Source organism: Oncorhynchus gorbuscha, linkage group LG18, assembly GCF_021184085.1.
Source record: "Oncorhynchus gorbuscha isolate QuinsamMale2020 ecotype Even-year linkage group LG18, OgorEven_v1.0, whole genome shotgun sequence".
Lineage (NCBI taxonomy): Eukaryota > Metazoa > Chordata > Actinopteri > Salmoniformes > Salmonidae > Oncorhynchus > Oncorhynchus gorbuscha.
Window position 1 is genome coordinate 56,291,519 of NC_060190.1, and position 15,277 is coordinate 56,306,795.

A 15,277-nucleotide genomic window follows, 5' to 3' on the forward strand; every position below is an offset into this window, starting at 1 on the left:
GAAGAAGCCACTGCTCCAAAACTGCCATTGAAAAAAACGACTACGGTTTGCAACTGCACATGGGGACAAAGATCGTACTTTTTGGAGAAAAGTCCTCTGGTCTGATGAAACAAAAATATAACTGTTTGGCCATAATGACCATCGTTATGTTTGGAGGAAAAAGGGGGAGGCTTACAAGCCGAAGAACACCATCCCAACCGTGAAGCGCTGGGGTGGCAGCATCATGTTGTGGGGGTGCTTTGCTGCAGGAGGGACTGGTGCACTTCACAAAATAGATTGCATCATGAGGCGGGAAAATTCTGTGGATGTATTGAAGCAACATCTCAAGACATCAGTCAGGAAGTTAAAGCTTGGTCCCAAATGGGTCTTCCAAATGGACAATGACCCCAAGCATACTTCCAAAGTTGTGGCAAAATGGCTTATGGACAGCAAAGTCAAGGTATTGGAGTGGCCATCACAAAGCCCTGACAATCCTATAGAAAATATGTGGGCAGAACTGAAAAAGCGTGTGCGAGCAAGGAGGCCTACAAATCTGACTCAGTTACACCAGCTCTGTCAGGAGCAATGGGCCTGAAATTCATTCAACTTATTGTGGGAAGCTTGTGGAAGGCTACCCGAAATGTTTGACCCAAGTTAAACAATTTAAAGGCAATGCTACCAAATATTAATTGAGTGTATGTAAACTTCTGACCCACTGGGAATGTGATGAAAGAAATAAAAGCTGAAATAAATCACTCTCTCTACTATTATTCTGAAATTTCACATTCTTAAAATTAAATGGTGATCCTAACTGATATAAGACAGGGAATTTTTACTAGGATTAAATGTCAGGAATTGTGAAAAACTGAGTTTAAATGTATTTGGCTAAGGTGTATGTAAACTTTCGACTTCAACTGTACTTAATTTCAACTCACAGAATATCTCATATATTGGTGTAACATGTCATGAATCACAGGGGGAGGGAGAGGGGTGAGCCCTGCATCCTCACTCTTGGACAAATACATTAATGTGTACAGCAGCGGCTCAAGTGGCTAATTAGAGAGCGGCAATCAGGGAAGAATAAATAAACATTGCACCTACTGTGTATCATTGACCTTGACATCTATAAACACACACACACACACACCCTTGTAAAAACAGTAGACTTGTCGATAGAAGGTAGTTGGGTTGTTCTCTGTAATCTATACTGAACAAAAATATAAATGAAACATGCAACAATTTCAACAATTTAAAAGAAAATCTATCAATTAAAAAACAAATATTAGGCCCTAATCTATGGATTTCACATGACTGGGCAGGGGTGCAGCGATGGGTGGGCCTTGCAGGGCATAGACCCACCCACTTGGGAGCCAGGCCCAGCCAATCAGAATGCGTTTTTCCCCACAAACAGGCTTTATTACAGACAGAAAATCTCCTCAGTTTCATCAGCTGTCCGGGTGGCTGGTCTCAGACGATCCCGCAGGTGTAGAAGTCGAATGTAGAGGTCCTGGTGGTTACACGTGGCCTACGGTTGTGAGGCCGGTTGGACGTACTACCAACTTCTCTAAAACGACGTTGGAGGCAGCTTATGGTAGAGAAATTAACATTAAATTATCTGGCAACAGCTCTGGTGGACATTCCTGCAGTCAGCATGCCAATTGCATGCCTACTCAAACTTAAGACATCTGTGCCATTGTGTTTGTTTGACAAAACTGCACATTTTAGAGTGGCCTTTTATTGTCCCCAGTACAAGGTGCACCTGTGTAATTGTCATGCTGTTTAATCAGCTTCTTGATATGCCACACCTGTCCGGTGGATGGATTATCTTGGCAAAGGAGAAATGGTCACTAACAAGGATGTAAACAAATGTGTGCACAAAATTTGAGATAAATACAGATCTTATATTTCAGCTCATGAAACATAGGACCAACACTTTTTATGTTGCGTTTATATTCTTGTTCAGTATAGTTGGGTTGTTCTCTGTAATCTAGTTGAGTTGTTCACAGCTCCACGCACACATCGTGAGTTGCAGCTAATGAAGAATCATGTTCCTGGCTCGTCCTATGGGCAAACTCAGAATTCTCACTATTCTCTTAGGGTATCTTCACACTTGTTCACTTCCAGTCCATTTTTTTTAACTTAGTGCGGTTCGCTTAAATATTTTGTGCAGTGTGAACTCCAAAGGAACTCAGTCACCTCAAAAGAGCCCCAGAAACGAATCGAACTGAGACCATCTCGAGAGTTTTTCTGAGTTCGGCTCGCTTGAATTCCGCGGACCGGTTACCTTTTTTAGGACAATGTTAACGCAAAGCTCCCCAGGTTCACAAGTCATTATTCCCGCACCACACACTATACTACTGCAACACTGTTTCTCCTGCCATAAACCTTCACATTGGTGGCACAAAAGATGCAGGTTCGCAGAAAAAAATGTGTGCTGTTTTTGGATATTGATTAGCAGTTGTCACGGATGCACAGAAATTCCAAAATGTGTGCTTTTTTTAGTTCAAATTATTTGTTTGCAATATGTGATCTATAGGCTAAGAGAGCTTCATAAGCTGTTTATTGATTGTAGGGTTTCAGTAGTGTGAGAAGACAATATATTTGGGGAGAATCACAACCTTGGGTGTAAAATTTCAATGACAGCATTATTTATTCTGCAGTTATTCTATTGCTATTCATTGTTTCCAATACACATTTGCATGTTAGTAGTATCTTCTGAATATAATTATTATGTCTCTTATTTGAACTAAATGCAATGTATTAGCTTCCAATGTATTAGCTTCTAGCTGTCTAATAACATATTCTGATTGAATTGCTTGTCCTGCACTTTGTAAAAACCCAGAGTGCATGTTGGAAAAAGATCTTGATTCCTTTCTAAACATAGCAATGTGAATGCAAAGAGGACTTGGTCCACAAAATAGTTGACGTGAACTGGCAAAAGAGTTCAAAGGCAAAGGCAGTGTGAATACAAACATAAAAGTTCTTATGCTTCTTATTTTTTTTACCCCAGAGTTCACTTTAAAGAGGACTGAGATCGGTTCTTTTAAAGAGGACTATATGTGAAAACACCCTTAGTTAAATTCTACAAGCATGTGAGTCAGAGTGGGTAGAGAATGACATACAGTAAGCATGGAATAGAGAGAGGCCTTGAATGCTTGTGGCCACTCATGTGTAGAATTAATATAGCCAGGAGTGACTTCACACTCACTAAAGTGCGGTGGGGGAGCACTGATATGGCAGAATGAAGACTAGTCCGACCATCTCTCTCTTTCACCCTCTCCATTTCCCTGGGGTTTGTGTTCTGTTTGTCTTGTCAGAGCAAAGGGCACTGGCGATGTAGTGTTGACTCTGCGATATTGACACAAATTTAAAGGGAAAAGAGAATCTATTATAATAGATTACAGAGCAGCATAATATTGCATGGATTAATGCAAACATAAATGTAATATTCTCCAGATGGTTTAAATTGTGTAGTATTTATGAATGCCTGACTGTAAATATGAATGTCTGACCCTGTCTGACTGTAAATGTGTTTTCAGCAAACTACTGTGGCTGCCCATCCCTGATTATTCTGTTTTCACATACTGTTCCATCTGTAGATGGCAGTGTAACAGCTTGCATCACTAAAGTCTGGATTAGATTCACGAGGTCAGAAAATGTCATTACAGAATGTATGAGTTGCTTTCAGAGGAAATTACAGAGATAAATTGATTTGTTAGGATCACAGCATGTATTCCTCATTACAACGTCCCTGAAACGAGCAGAGGTCTGAGAATGGGTCTATTTCTCCGGAGCGGCTAAGATGTGCGCAGGTCTAGTATGGCAGGTATTTCTCATCATGCAGAATGCTGGAGATGTGAATATGTCTAGGGATTGAGTGTATTTCTCATCCTGGCCCATGGCTCAGATGTGAGGCCTGGTGTTGGTTTGAGCCCAAGTGGCCACGAGCACAGCCCATGGGCATTCCTATATAACTCTCAGCTCAGCCACACGTGTAGAGCAGCACAAGATAGTACAGCACAATGCTGGAGCCACACACACAACAACGTTCGCTTTGCCTGGCTACAGCTCGCATCCAGCAAGCCAGGTTGTATCCTTTGTGCAAAAAGCCCTCGGGTCACAGGTGTGAGTGAGTCCGTCCTTTCACACACCTCTCCACCCCGAATCACGGTGTGACATGACCTGGTAACGCACACTCTCAGACACAAGCTACTGCGTTACTGTACAAAACACCTACCACTGCAGTCTGCAGACAGGGAGGGAGAGACAGCAGGAAGAGGAAGAGGGGGGAGTGAGGTAGAGAAGTAAAGATGAGATAGATGGGGAGATGGAGAGGGGGGGAGAGAGAGGAAAGTGATCAGCTGGTCCATACCACAGAATAGATAACTAAAATCCCAACAGATAACATTCATACACTACATGACCAAAAGTATCTGGACAACTGTTCGTCGAACATCTCATTCCAAATTCATGGGCATTAATATGGAGTTGGTCCCCACTCTTATGGGAAGTATTTCCACTAAATGTTGGAACATTGCGGCGGGGACTTGATTCCATTCAGCCACAAGAGCATTAGTGAGGTCGGGCACTGATGTTGGGAGATTAGGCTTGGCTCGCAGTCGGCGTTACAATTCATCCCAAAGGTGTTCGATGGGATTCAGGTCAGTGCATGCCAGTCAAGTTCTTCCACACCGATCTTGACAAACCATTTCTGCATGGACCTAGCTTTATGCATGGGGGCATTGTCATGCTGAAATAGGAAAGGGCCTTCCCCAAACTGTTGCCACAAGGTTGGAATCGTCTAGAATGTCATTGTATGCTGTAGTGTTAAGACTTCCCTTCACTCGAACTAAGGGGCCTAGCCCGAACCATGAAAAACATTATTCCTCCTCCATTAAACTTTACTATGCGTGGAGGAAGGTAGCGTTCTCCTGGCTTCCGCCAAACCCAGATTCGTCTGTCGGACTGCCAGATGGTGACGCGTGATTCATCACTCCAAAGAACGCGTTTCCTCTGCTCGAGTCCAATGACAAATAGCTTTACATTACTCCAGCCGACGCTTGGCATTGCAGATGGTGATCTTAGGCTTGTGTGCGGCTGCTCGGCCATGTAAACCCATTTCACAAAGCTTCCAACAAACAGTTATTGTGCTGTCAATGCTTCTAGAAACCGTTTGGAACTGGGTAGTGAGTCAGACGATTTTTACACACTAGGAGCTTCAGCACTCAGCGGCACCGTTCTATGTGCTTGTGTTGCCTACCACTTCATGGCTGAGCCGCTGTTGCTCCTAGACGTTTCCACTTCACAATATCAGCACTTACAGTTGACAGGGGCAGCTCTAGCAGGACAGAAATGTGACAATTTGACTTGTTGGAAAGGTGGCACTATGACAGTGCCACGTTGAAAGTTACTGAGCTCTTCAGTAACTTTCTGCTACCAGCCATTCTACTACCAATGTTTGTCTATGGAAACTGCATGGCTGTGTGTTCAATTTTATACACCTGTCAGCAACGGGCTTGGCTGAAATAGCCAAATCCACTCATTTGAATGGGTGTCCACATACTATTGGCTACGTACTGTATTTCCTATTCCAAGTTCAACAGGACTTGCCATCTGTGGAAGAGAAGGAATGGATCCCTTTAGATGTGCATATCAGGGTTTGACCGAGATACTGTATCTAGCAATAATAGCCCCATACTCTGTTGAACTAAAGTTTCCACTGATCCACTCATAGCACAGCTCCCACCTGAGCCTTCCACCGTGAGGAAGCAGGGTCTAAAATAGCCCTTCTCTCTCTCCCTCCACTTATCTGATGCACACATAGACACACAGTTTGACGTCACAGATGGGCACAGCTGCCTCCCTGGCCAAAGTCTAGACTCTAGACAATGTCTACTCTCTATCTCTGTGCACTCAGGGCATAGAGACTGATATAACTCTGAAAATGTCAGACAGCAAAGACCCATTGCACCACATATTTCACACTAGGGTGTGTTACAGTAACTGTGTGAAGCTAAAACTATAATCAACCAGCAACATCTGTCATTTCAGAAACAGAAGGCTCTCGCCAAAATTAACATTTCTGAATGAGTATTGATGGTACTACTAAAAAACACAAAGGTACAGGGTTACTGTTACAAACTGTTTTAGCTACTATAGTTCTAGCAGCAAGTCTAGAACATACCATCCTGCTTTTCAAATCAGAGAAGAGGAGACAGGGGTGATGAGCACTGCATTAGAGTATGAGGAAAATCATTCCCTTTCCTTACAATGAGGATTTCAGGAAGAGGTATGGATTATGAATTACTCTTCTCTGTCAGTCTCCTTCACCCCCCCCCACCCCACCCCACAGAAAAAAAGTAAAATGAACACAGATACTGTACAAATAAAATAACATGTTATTTGTCACATGCTTCGTAAAAAACAGGTGTAGACTAACAGTGATATGTTAACTTACGGGTCCTTTTACAACAATGCAGAGTTAAAAATGAAATAGTGACATGAGGAATAAATACACAATGAATAATGAACAACAATAACAAGAAAAAATAATATGGCTATATACAGGGAGTACAAGTAACAGTATTAGAATTAGACGCTAGCTAGTGGCAGAATTGAGACGAATGCGCTTTGCGTTTCGCAGACCAGGCAGCAAGTGGATGCTTCTCGAATTGACATAGATGAGGAAAAAAGACTGTAAAATAAATAATACAAATACTGAGCTATATTGCATGCTCATAAAATGTAGGAAGCATATGATTTTTTATTAATATAATTGCTCAGAGAAAGAGATTTTAAAAGTTTTTAAAAAGTAAAAAAAAAATAGGGTTCAAAATGATTGGATCCCTTGTTTTCAATAGCGTTCAAGTCCGGAGACTGAGATGACCATGGCAAAATGTTCATTTTGTGGTCAAATAACAATTTCTTTGTGGATTTTGACGTGTGCTTTGAGTTATTGTCTTCCTAGAAGATCCATTTGTGGCCAAGTTTCAGCCTCCAAGCAGAGGTAACCAGGTTTTGGGCTAAAATGTTCTAATTTTTAGCATACAATATAGCTCAGTATTTGTATCGTTTATTTTGTTCATCAATAATTTCGGACCTAAATGTACATGTCTGAGTGTTCTTTAAATAAAGCAAAGCAAATGTCTCAACACAACCAGTGGAAGAAGGTGCATGTTGAGTAATCAGTCTGGCTCGGCGTCTACAACACCTGGTCATACTCTCACAGGAAATATCATTACCACACCATGGTGTGCAGCTATTGACAGAACATGAACCCACCCTATGGACCACCTAACGAGGACTCAGGACTTACTAATCATATTAACACAATCTGGATCAGGTGCTACTCAGAGTGGGACTGAGGGAAGAGCAGCAGTCAGGGGCTTGGGGTTTTTATGTCATAGGAAGTACACATGATGTGGCCATGTATATGTAAACAGGAAGTAGTGTGAGAGTGAGTTAGGAGCAGATTCAATCGCATCACCAGGTCACATTTTACGTCACTGAGGCCTTGCACATGACTGGCTGTGATGAATCTAAGTAAACAACCTGTGACTGGGAATTAAATGCAGTTACGTACTTCCTAACATGCTTAGCAAACATGAGTTTGTTTACATACTGTATATATCAAATATAACGTACTGAACATATTACGAAGTTACTAGGTATTTACTCTTAAAGAGGCAAACAGCAGCTGTTAGATCCATTATTGGACTTCTTGAAGAATATAACTTATAAATGCCTCATGACCTTAGTTGAACTGTCATACCCCATCAGATCCCAATATACAAGCTGGTTTTACGCCAATGTTTGTAAACCAAGTAAATGTAAACAAACCCTATATAGCCTCAAAACATGGTTAAACTATAATTGTGATATTATGGATGGTCAGTCCTTGCATTCATAGCTATGTCTATGAATTTGAAAGTGTTTACATTTCTCCAGTCCCATCCCTCAGCTTTTTACCAAACTAGGAACGTGGAGATCTCTTTGTTATTGTTTCTACTGCTGATTGCCACTTTAAATAAGGCTGTTATAATCTAATTTGTGTGCCCAGCATACCTGTGTGTGTATGTGTGTGCGTGTGTGTGTGTGTGTCACACTCACGTTGGCTTGGAGGCCTCGGCCTGGTCGGTCTGGAGCTTATGCCCGCCCTCCACCTCCATGGTGCAGTAGACGACTCGATTGGGAGCCAGAGACTTTAACCCCTGAACCTCCACAATCACCACCTGACAGAGAGAATACTGCCAGTCAAATGCCTATACATGTTATTTATTTCCAACATGCATCTGCTGCTAGAAACTGGTTTCAGACACAAAAAATGCATTTTATCAGTTAGAGCTAGAGCACTGTTACAGACACTGATACTACTATAAAGAAACATCTGACTTGTTATTTTTTTTTACAAACATGGGCGCCCCCGATAAGCTCAGCCCCTCTGAACTACAGCCATGTCTACTGAGAGCAGCAGAATATGGAGTTTAAAACATTACGACTGTATTGAATGGCTGCTGCTATAAACATGTCTGAGGTATACGAGAGTGGAGGGACCATTAATCATCAGAGCCTAACCCCCTTGTCGTTTTTCCTATTTTGTTGCATTACAACCTGTAATTTAAATAGATTTTTATTTAGATTTCATGTAATGGACAACACAAAATAGTCCAAATTGGTGAAGTGAAATGAAAAAAATTACTTGTTTCAAAAAATATTTGTAAAAAAAAAGAAAAAAAAGGAAAAGTAGTGTGTGCATATGTATTCCCCCCTCTGCTATGAAGCCTCTAAATAAGATCTGTTGCAACCAATTACCTCCAGAAGTCACATAATTAGTTAATTAAAGTCCACCTCTGTGCAATCTAAATGTCACATGATCTCAGTATATATACACACCTGCTCTGAATGGCCCCAGAGTCTGCAACACCACAAAGCAAGGTGCACCACCAAGCAAGCGTCACCATGAAGACCAAGGAGCTCTCCAAACAGGTCAGGGACAATGTCGTGGAGAAGTACAGATCAGGGTTATAACAAAAATATGCGAAACTTTGAACATCGCACGGAGCACCATTAAATTCATGATTTAAAAAATGGCAATAATAAGGCACCACAACAAACCTGTCAAGGGAGGGCCTCCAACCAAAACGCACGGACAAGGCAAGGAGAGCATTAATCAGAGAGGCAACAAAGAGAGCTAAGATAACTCTGAAGGAGCTGCAAAGCTCCACAGCGGAGATTGGAGTATCTGTCCATAGGACCACTTTAAGCCGTACACTCCACAGAGCTGGGCTTTACGGAAGAGTGGCAAGAAAAAAGCCATTGCTTTAATTAAGAAAACACGTTTGGTGTTCACCAAAAGGCATGTCGGAGACTCCCCAAACATATGAAGGTACTCTGGTCAGATGAGACAACAATTTTGCTTTCTGGCCATCAAGGAAAACGCTATATATGGCGTAAACCCAACACCTCTCATCACCCTAGAGAAAACCATTGCCAACAGTGAAGCATGGTGGTGGCAGTATCATGCTGTGGGGATGTTTTTCATCGGCAGGGACTGGGAAACTAGTCAGAATTGAAGGACTGATGCATGGCACTAAATACAAGGAAATTCTTGAGGGAAACTTGTTTCAGTCTTCCAGAGATTTGAGACTGGGACGGAGGTTCACATTCCAGCAGGACAATGACCCTAAGCATACTGTTAAAGCAACACTTGAGTGGTTTAATGGGTACCATTTAAATGTCTTGGAATTGTCTAGTCAATGCCCAGACCTCAATCCAACTGAGAATCTGTGGTATGACTTAAAGATTGCTGTATACCAGCGGAACCCCATCCAACTTGAAGGAGCTGGAGCAGTTTTGCCTTGAAGAATGGGAAAAATCCCAGGGGCTAGATGTGCAAAGCTTATAGAGACATACCCCAGGAGACTTGCAGCTATAATTGCTGCAAAAGGAGGCTCTAAAAAGTATTGACTTTGGGGGAGTGAATAGTTATGCATGCTCAAGTAATGTTTTGTCTTTTTTCACAATAAAACATATTTTGCATCTTCAAAGTGGTAGGCATGTTGTGTAAATCAAATGATACATTTTAATTCCAGGTTGTAAGGCAACAAAATAGGAAAAATGCCAAGTTGGGTGAATACTTTCGCAAGCCACTCTCTCTCTCTCTCTCTCTCTCTCTCTCTCTCTCTCTCTCTCTCTCTCTCTCTCTCTCTCTCTCTCTCTCTCTCTCTCTCTCTCTCTCTCTCTCTCTCTCTCTCTCTCTCTGTGTAAACCACCTATGTCATTCAGTCTACATCTCTCTCTTACTTTCCCTCTCTGTGTCTGTTTCTAAAGTAAGAAGAGCCTTGAATGTTATTTTCTATGTAGCCTGACAGATGAAATAGTCAGGATTACTTCAATAGCACACTTCTGCAAATCACCACTGGAGGCAGTGTCTCTGGCAGGCTGTGTTTGAGCTGCAGTGTTAACCAACCATACCTCCAGAGTGAAGGAGAGCACCACATCAGACTTGGACAGTGTGTTCTCGTCCTCCTGGCCCATGTCTATGATAGAGCTGTTGTGTCCTCGTTTGAGCTTCTGCAGTTTGAACTCTCCTCCCTTGGACACGGGCATGCTCTCCAGGTTAGCCATAAGCAGGTTCACTGAGGATCTCAGCTCCTCTATGAACATGGCCTCCATCTCTTTGGAAACAAACTTGGGAAACCTGCCGCCCTGTTATGGCACAGAAACATACACACACAGGTATACACACAAGCACGCACGTACACACACACAGGCACGCAAGCACACATAAGTCACACCCACACACATTGTGTAGTCTACATTGTGTAGTCTACAACCATAAAGGTATTTTTAAAGAGGATCTTTATTTATGGGTACTCCTGCATGAGTCTACCTCTGCTTTTACATTATTGAGGCAGTTTTCTGATGTAAAGATGTGCCTTATGCTTGAGGGCCTAGGGTTCAGTACACACAGATACTGTAGTATCACTACTACTTAGTTTATAGACCTTAGAGCTACCATCTTCTACTGTATCAGAAACAGCTCTGGTGAGGTGATTTAAGAGTGGTGGGTTGGTGTCTAATTCTCTATTTTACTTTGAGGTGGTTGTGTCTTACCCTGGCGATCTGATCAGCCATCTGCAGTCGTCCGTCCAGCTCTCTCCTGATCTGAGCAGCCTGCTCGTCTGGGTTATCAAGCTGGAAACAAACACAACGACAAGAGACGTTACCATGACATAAGCCTTACATTCAGCATTTATTATCACCTGGTGGCATAACGCAGGGCCTTACACACAACTTCCATTACAAACCTTGATATTGACATATTGACCTTTAGTTCTTATATCCTAATAATCATCATTGGAAATTGATTGTTGTAATGTATGAATGTATCAAGATGTAATGACTTGGAGTGTACATGTACAGATATAGAATCTTAATTTGATCAATGCAAACGTGTGGTGTATTTGAGGTTTAAAACCTCTAGACCAACATCCAGTGAAATTGCAGAGCTCCAAATTCAAAAACAGAAATACTGATTATAAAAATTCAGAAGACATTCAAGTGTTATATATAGGTTTAAAGATGAACTTCTTGTGAATCCAACCACGGTGTCAGATTTCAAAAAGGCTTTACGGCAAAAGCATACCATGCGATTATTTGAGAACATCGCCCAGCAGATAAATCATTACAAACAGTAACCAGCCAAGTAGAAGAGTTACACAAGTCAGAAATAGAGATAAAATGAATCACTTACCTTTGATGATCTTCATATGGTTGCACTCAGAAGACATTCATTTTTCTCAATAAATGTTTGTTTTGTTTCATAAAGTCTCTCTTTATATCCAAAACGGTTTTGTTCGCGCGTAATCCACAGGCTCAAACGCAGTCACAACAGGCAGACAGAAAATCCAAATTGTATCCGTAAAGTTCATAGAAACATGTCAAACGATGTTTATATCCAATCCACAGGTTGTTTTATAGCCAACATAATCGATAATATTTCAACCGGACGACAACGTCGTCAATATAAAAGGTAAACAAGAAAGGGCGCGCTCTCGGGATTGCGCATGAAAAAGCTCTGTGGCACTTTAGGGTCCAGTCATTCAGACTGTTCTTACTCCCTAATTTTTCAGAATACAAGCCTGCAACTATTTCTAAAGACTGTTGACATCTAGTGGAAGGCATAGGAACTGCAATTTGAGTCCTAAATCAATGGATACTGTAATGGAATTTAATAGCAAACTACAAAAAAAAATCCTACTTCCTGGATGGATTTTTCTCAGGTTTTCACCTGCCAAATCAGTTCTGTTATAGTCACAGACGTTATTTTAACAGTTTTGGAAAATGTAGTGTTTTCTATCCAAATCCACCAATTATATGCATATCCTAGCTTCTGGGCCTGAGTAGGAGGCAGTTTGCTTTGGGCACGCTTTTTATCCGGAGGTGAAAATAGTGCCCCCTACCCCTAGAGAAGTTAAGAAAGGCTTCTACAGTTTGTAAATTCCACTTAAAATTTATCAAACCCTACAAAAATTGTCATGAATTATAATCCACACAATAATGAACATTTCTTGTTGCTGCAGGATTATTTTCCTGCTGTGAGAAACTGGTCAAATTAAGATCCTACACCTGTACATCCCACCAATACGATGAGCTGTAGGCTAACCAATTTAATTTCCATTTGAATCCCATGACTTCCACTCCCCTTGAAATGGTGATCGATATTCAACCACTGTCAAATGATTGTGTTTGTCGTGAATTAGACCTTGGAAGTAAATTCTCTGTTTAAGGATGCTTGTTTACAGCCCTGGTTCAGATCTATTACTTTGTCACTTGACTATACTATAAATCAGAGTTGTCTTCATCAAATGTATGTGCAGTATAGACTCTTTCTCCAGATTGCAGAGCAGAGGTGGGTCTTCTGAGAAAAGGGATAGTCATTAGTGGTCAGGGAGCCTGCAGTACGATAGCAGACACAAACACATCTGTCACAGCCACTCCTTCAGCCCCTGTGGATGGAGGAGCAAATGACTACAGATATGGTTTCTAGCAGTGCGTTTACTGGCAGGAATACACATACTGAAGTACATTGACATATACTACACACATATCCACAGACCACACGAGCATGACCATATACACACAGCCACAGATATGCAACAAGATCTCTAGAGTCTATGCTAATCGAATCCCCCAGTCTGTTCGGAGGCATCGTTAGGGCTCTTAAAGCAGGATGGGTAGGGCACTGTCAGAGTCGTGTGTATAGGTGGCAGGGAAGTCAGGCGCAGGAGAGTCAAACGGAGTGTAAAATTGAGTCTTTTATTGAATTTCCACGTAACATGCTCCATAACACTAATAAGAATAGAATATAAACAAACATGGGTATGAGGACCCGTCATGCACATACAATAAACACAACACTGACAATAAACAATCTCTGACAAAGACATGAGGGGAAACAGAATGATGGCTAGAAGACCGGTGACGTCGACCACTGAGCACCGCCCGAACAAGGAGAGGCAACGACTTTGGCAGAAGTCGGGACAGGCACACACACACAATGAACAGCATTACAACAGAGTCACTGTCTATGTGTCTCCTGACCAGACCAGCCTAGTCCTGCGGCCATGAAATAATACAGTAAGAATAAAAAACAGGCATGTAACTCTGGCAGAGTTTTACGCCCTGTGCCAAACGAGTCCAGTAGAGTGTCTCTACCCATGCTACATACACCCTCTGCCAGGGCACTGAGGCATTCTTCACAACAACAATGAGAGAGGGGTGGGATACAAGGGAGAGGGTAGATGAAAAGAGAACTAGAAATGCTGGCAGAACACACAGACTCGCATACTGAGAGTCTTTGCTGCATTACACCAGAGCAGTAAAGAGAGAGAGAGATATCCCTGTAATAATATAATCACATCTGATGTAAGCAAGGCCAACCATAATTTGATTCATTAAATCTGCCTAATCTCCACCGGCCAAAGCTGCGCACCTGATTGCCACACCATATGCATCTGACTGTGTCTGTTTATCAATGTGTGTCTGAGAGAATTGTGTTATTATGATTGTGTCCGTGTGTGTGTCTAGATTAACCCTTCAACATTGCTTCTCCTTCCCTCCCTCTGTAGGCCTCCAGGGGACAGGGAACCCAGAGGGGAGGGGGGGGTGTTGTTTGATATTAGTGAATTATAAGATGATGGTCTCGCCCCTCATCCTCTCCCTCACTTCATCCATCCCTCTATTAATTTCTGTCTCAGATTCTCTGAAAATGTCCTGTTCTCTCGCTCTCTCTCTGCCCACGCTACGTACACCCTCTCCACCCTCCACCTTCTGCCAGGGCACTGAGGCATTCTTCACAACAACAATAAGAGAGAGGAATGGGAAACAAGGGAGAGGATGGATAAAAATAGGACTAGAAATGCTGTCAGAACACACAGAGTCTTTGCTGAAATGGTTTGTTGAGATCTGTGTGGAAGAACTTGACTGGCCTGCACAGAGCCCTGATCTCCACCCCACCAAACACCTTTGGGATGAATTGTAACGCCGACTGCGAGCCAAGCCTAATCTCCCAACATCAGTGGCCGACCTCACTAATGCTCGTGGCTGAATGGAAGCAAGTCCCCGCAGCAATGTTCCAACATCTAGTGGAAAGCCTTCCCAGAAGAGTGGAGGCTGCTATTGCAGCAAAGGGGGGACCAACTCCATATTAATACCCATGAATTTTCAATGAGATGTTCGACGAGCAGGTGTTCCCATACTTTTCTTCATGTACTGTATGAATGTTATCTGAGAATTGTCCACTTCCCCCAACAATATAAACAGTTTGCAGGAAAGGCATTTCCCTGTACTTGTGCTTTAAAACTTGAAACTTATACAGAGTCTGCCCGTTGGGATTGCAGTTCCGTGGTGTGAACAGCTGATCACTTTCCTTATTCCCTCTCCCCTCTCTCCATCTCGCATCTTTACCTCTCTCTTTACCTCTCTCCCCTCTCTTCCCCTCTCTTCCTCACTCACTCACTCACTCACTCACTCACTCACTCACTCACTCACTCACTCACTCACTCACTCACTCACTCACACGTGATGGACTCACTCATACATGTGATCCGAGGGCTTATAGTGTAATTCTTGCTCTCCACACCCACACACTTTTTTCTTGGCAGCCCTACCCCAGTGTGTATGGGATATACAGTCAGTCAGTCAGTCAGTCAGTCAGTCAGTCAGTCAGTCAGTCAGTCAGTCAGTCAGTCAGTCAGTCAGTCAGTCAGTCAGTCAGTCAGTCAGTCAGTCAGTC

At 42.4% G+C, this 15,277-nt stretch overlaps 1 protein-coding gene across 6 annotated transcripts in view; it reads right to left on the reverse strand.

The window, feature by feature from the left end:
• The window catches only part of cadpsa (Ca2+-dependent activator protein for secretion a), a 150,755-nt gene that overhangs the window by 98,282 nt on the left and 37,196 nt on the right, over positions 1–15,277 (reverse strand). For all 6 annotated transcript variants that reach the window (XM_046311415.1, XM_046311414.1, XM_046311413.1 and 3 more), the window contains exons 5-7: positions 11,095–11,175; positions 10,453–10,686; positions 8,089–8,210 (exon numbers count right to left, since the gene is read on the reverse strand). In XM_046311415.1, the coding sequence (XP_046167371.1) occupies positions 8,089–8,210; positions 10,453–10,686; positions 11,095–11,175 (437 nt within the window). The remainder of the gene's footprint in view (positions 1–8,088; positions 8,211–10,452; positions 10,687–11,094; positions 11,176–15,277) is intronic.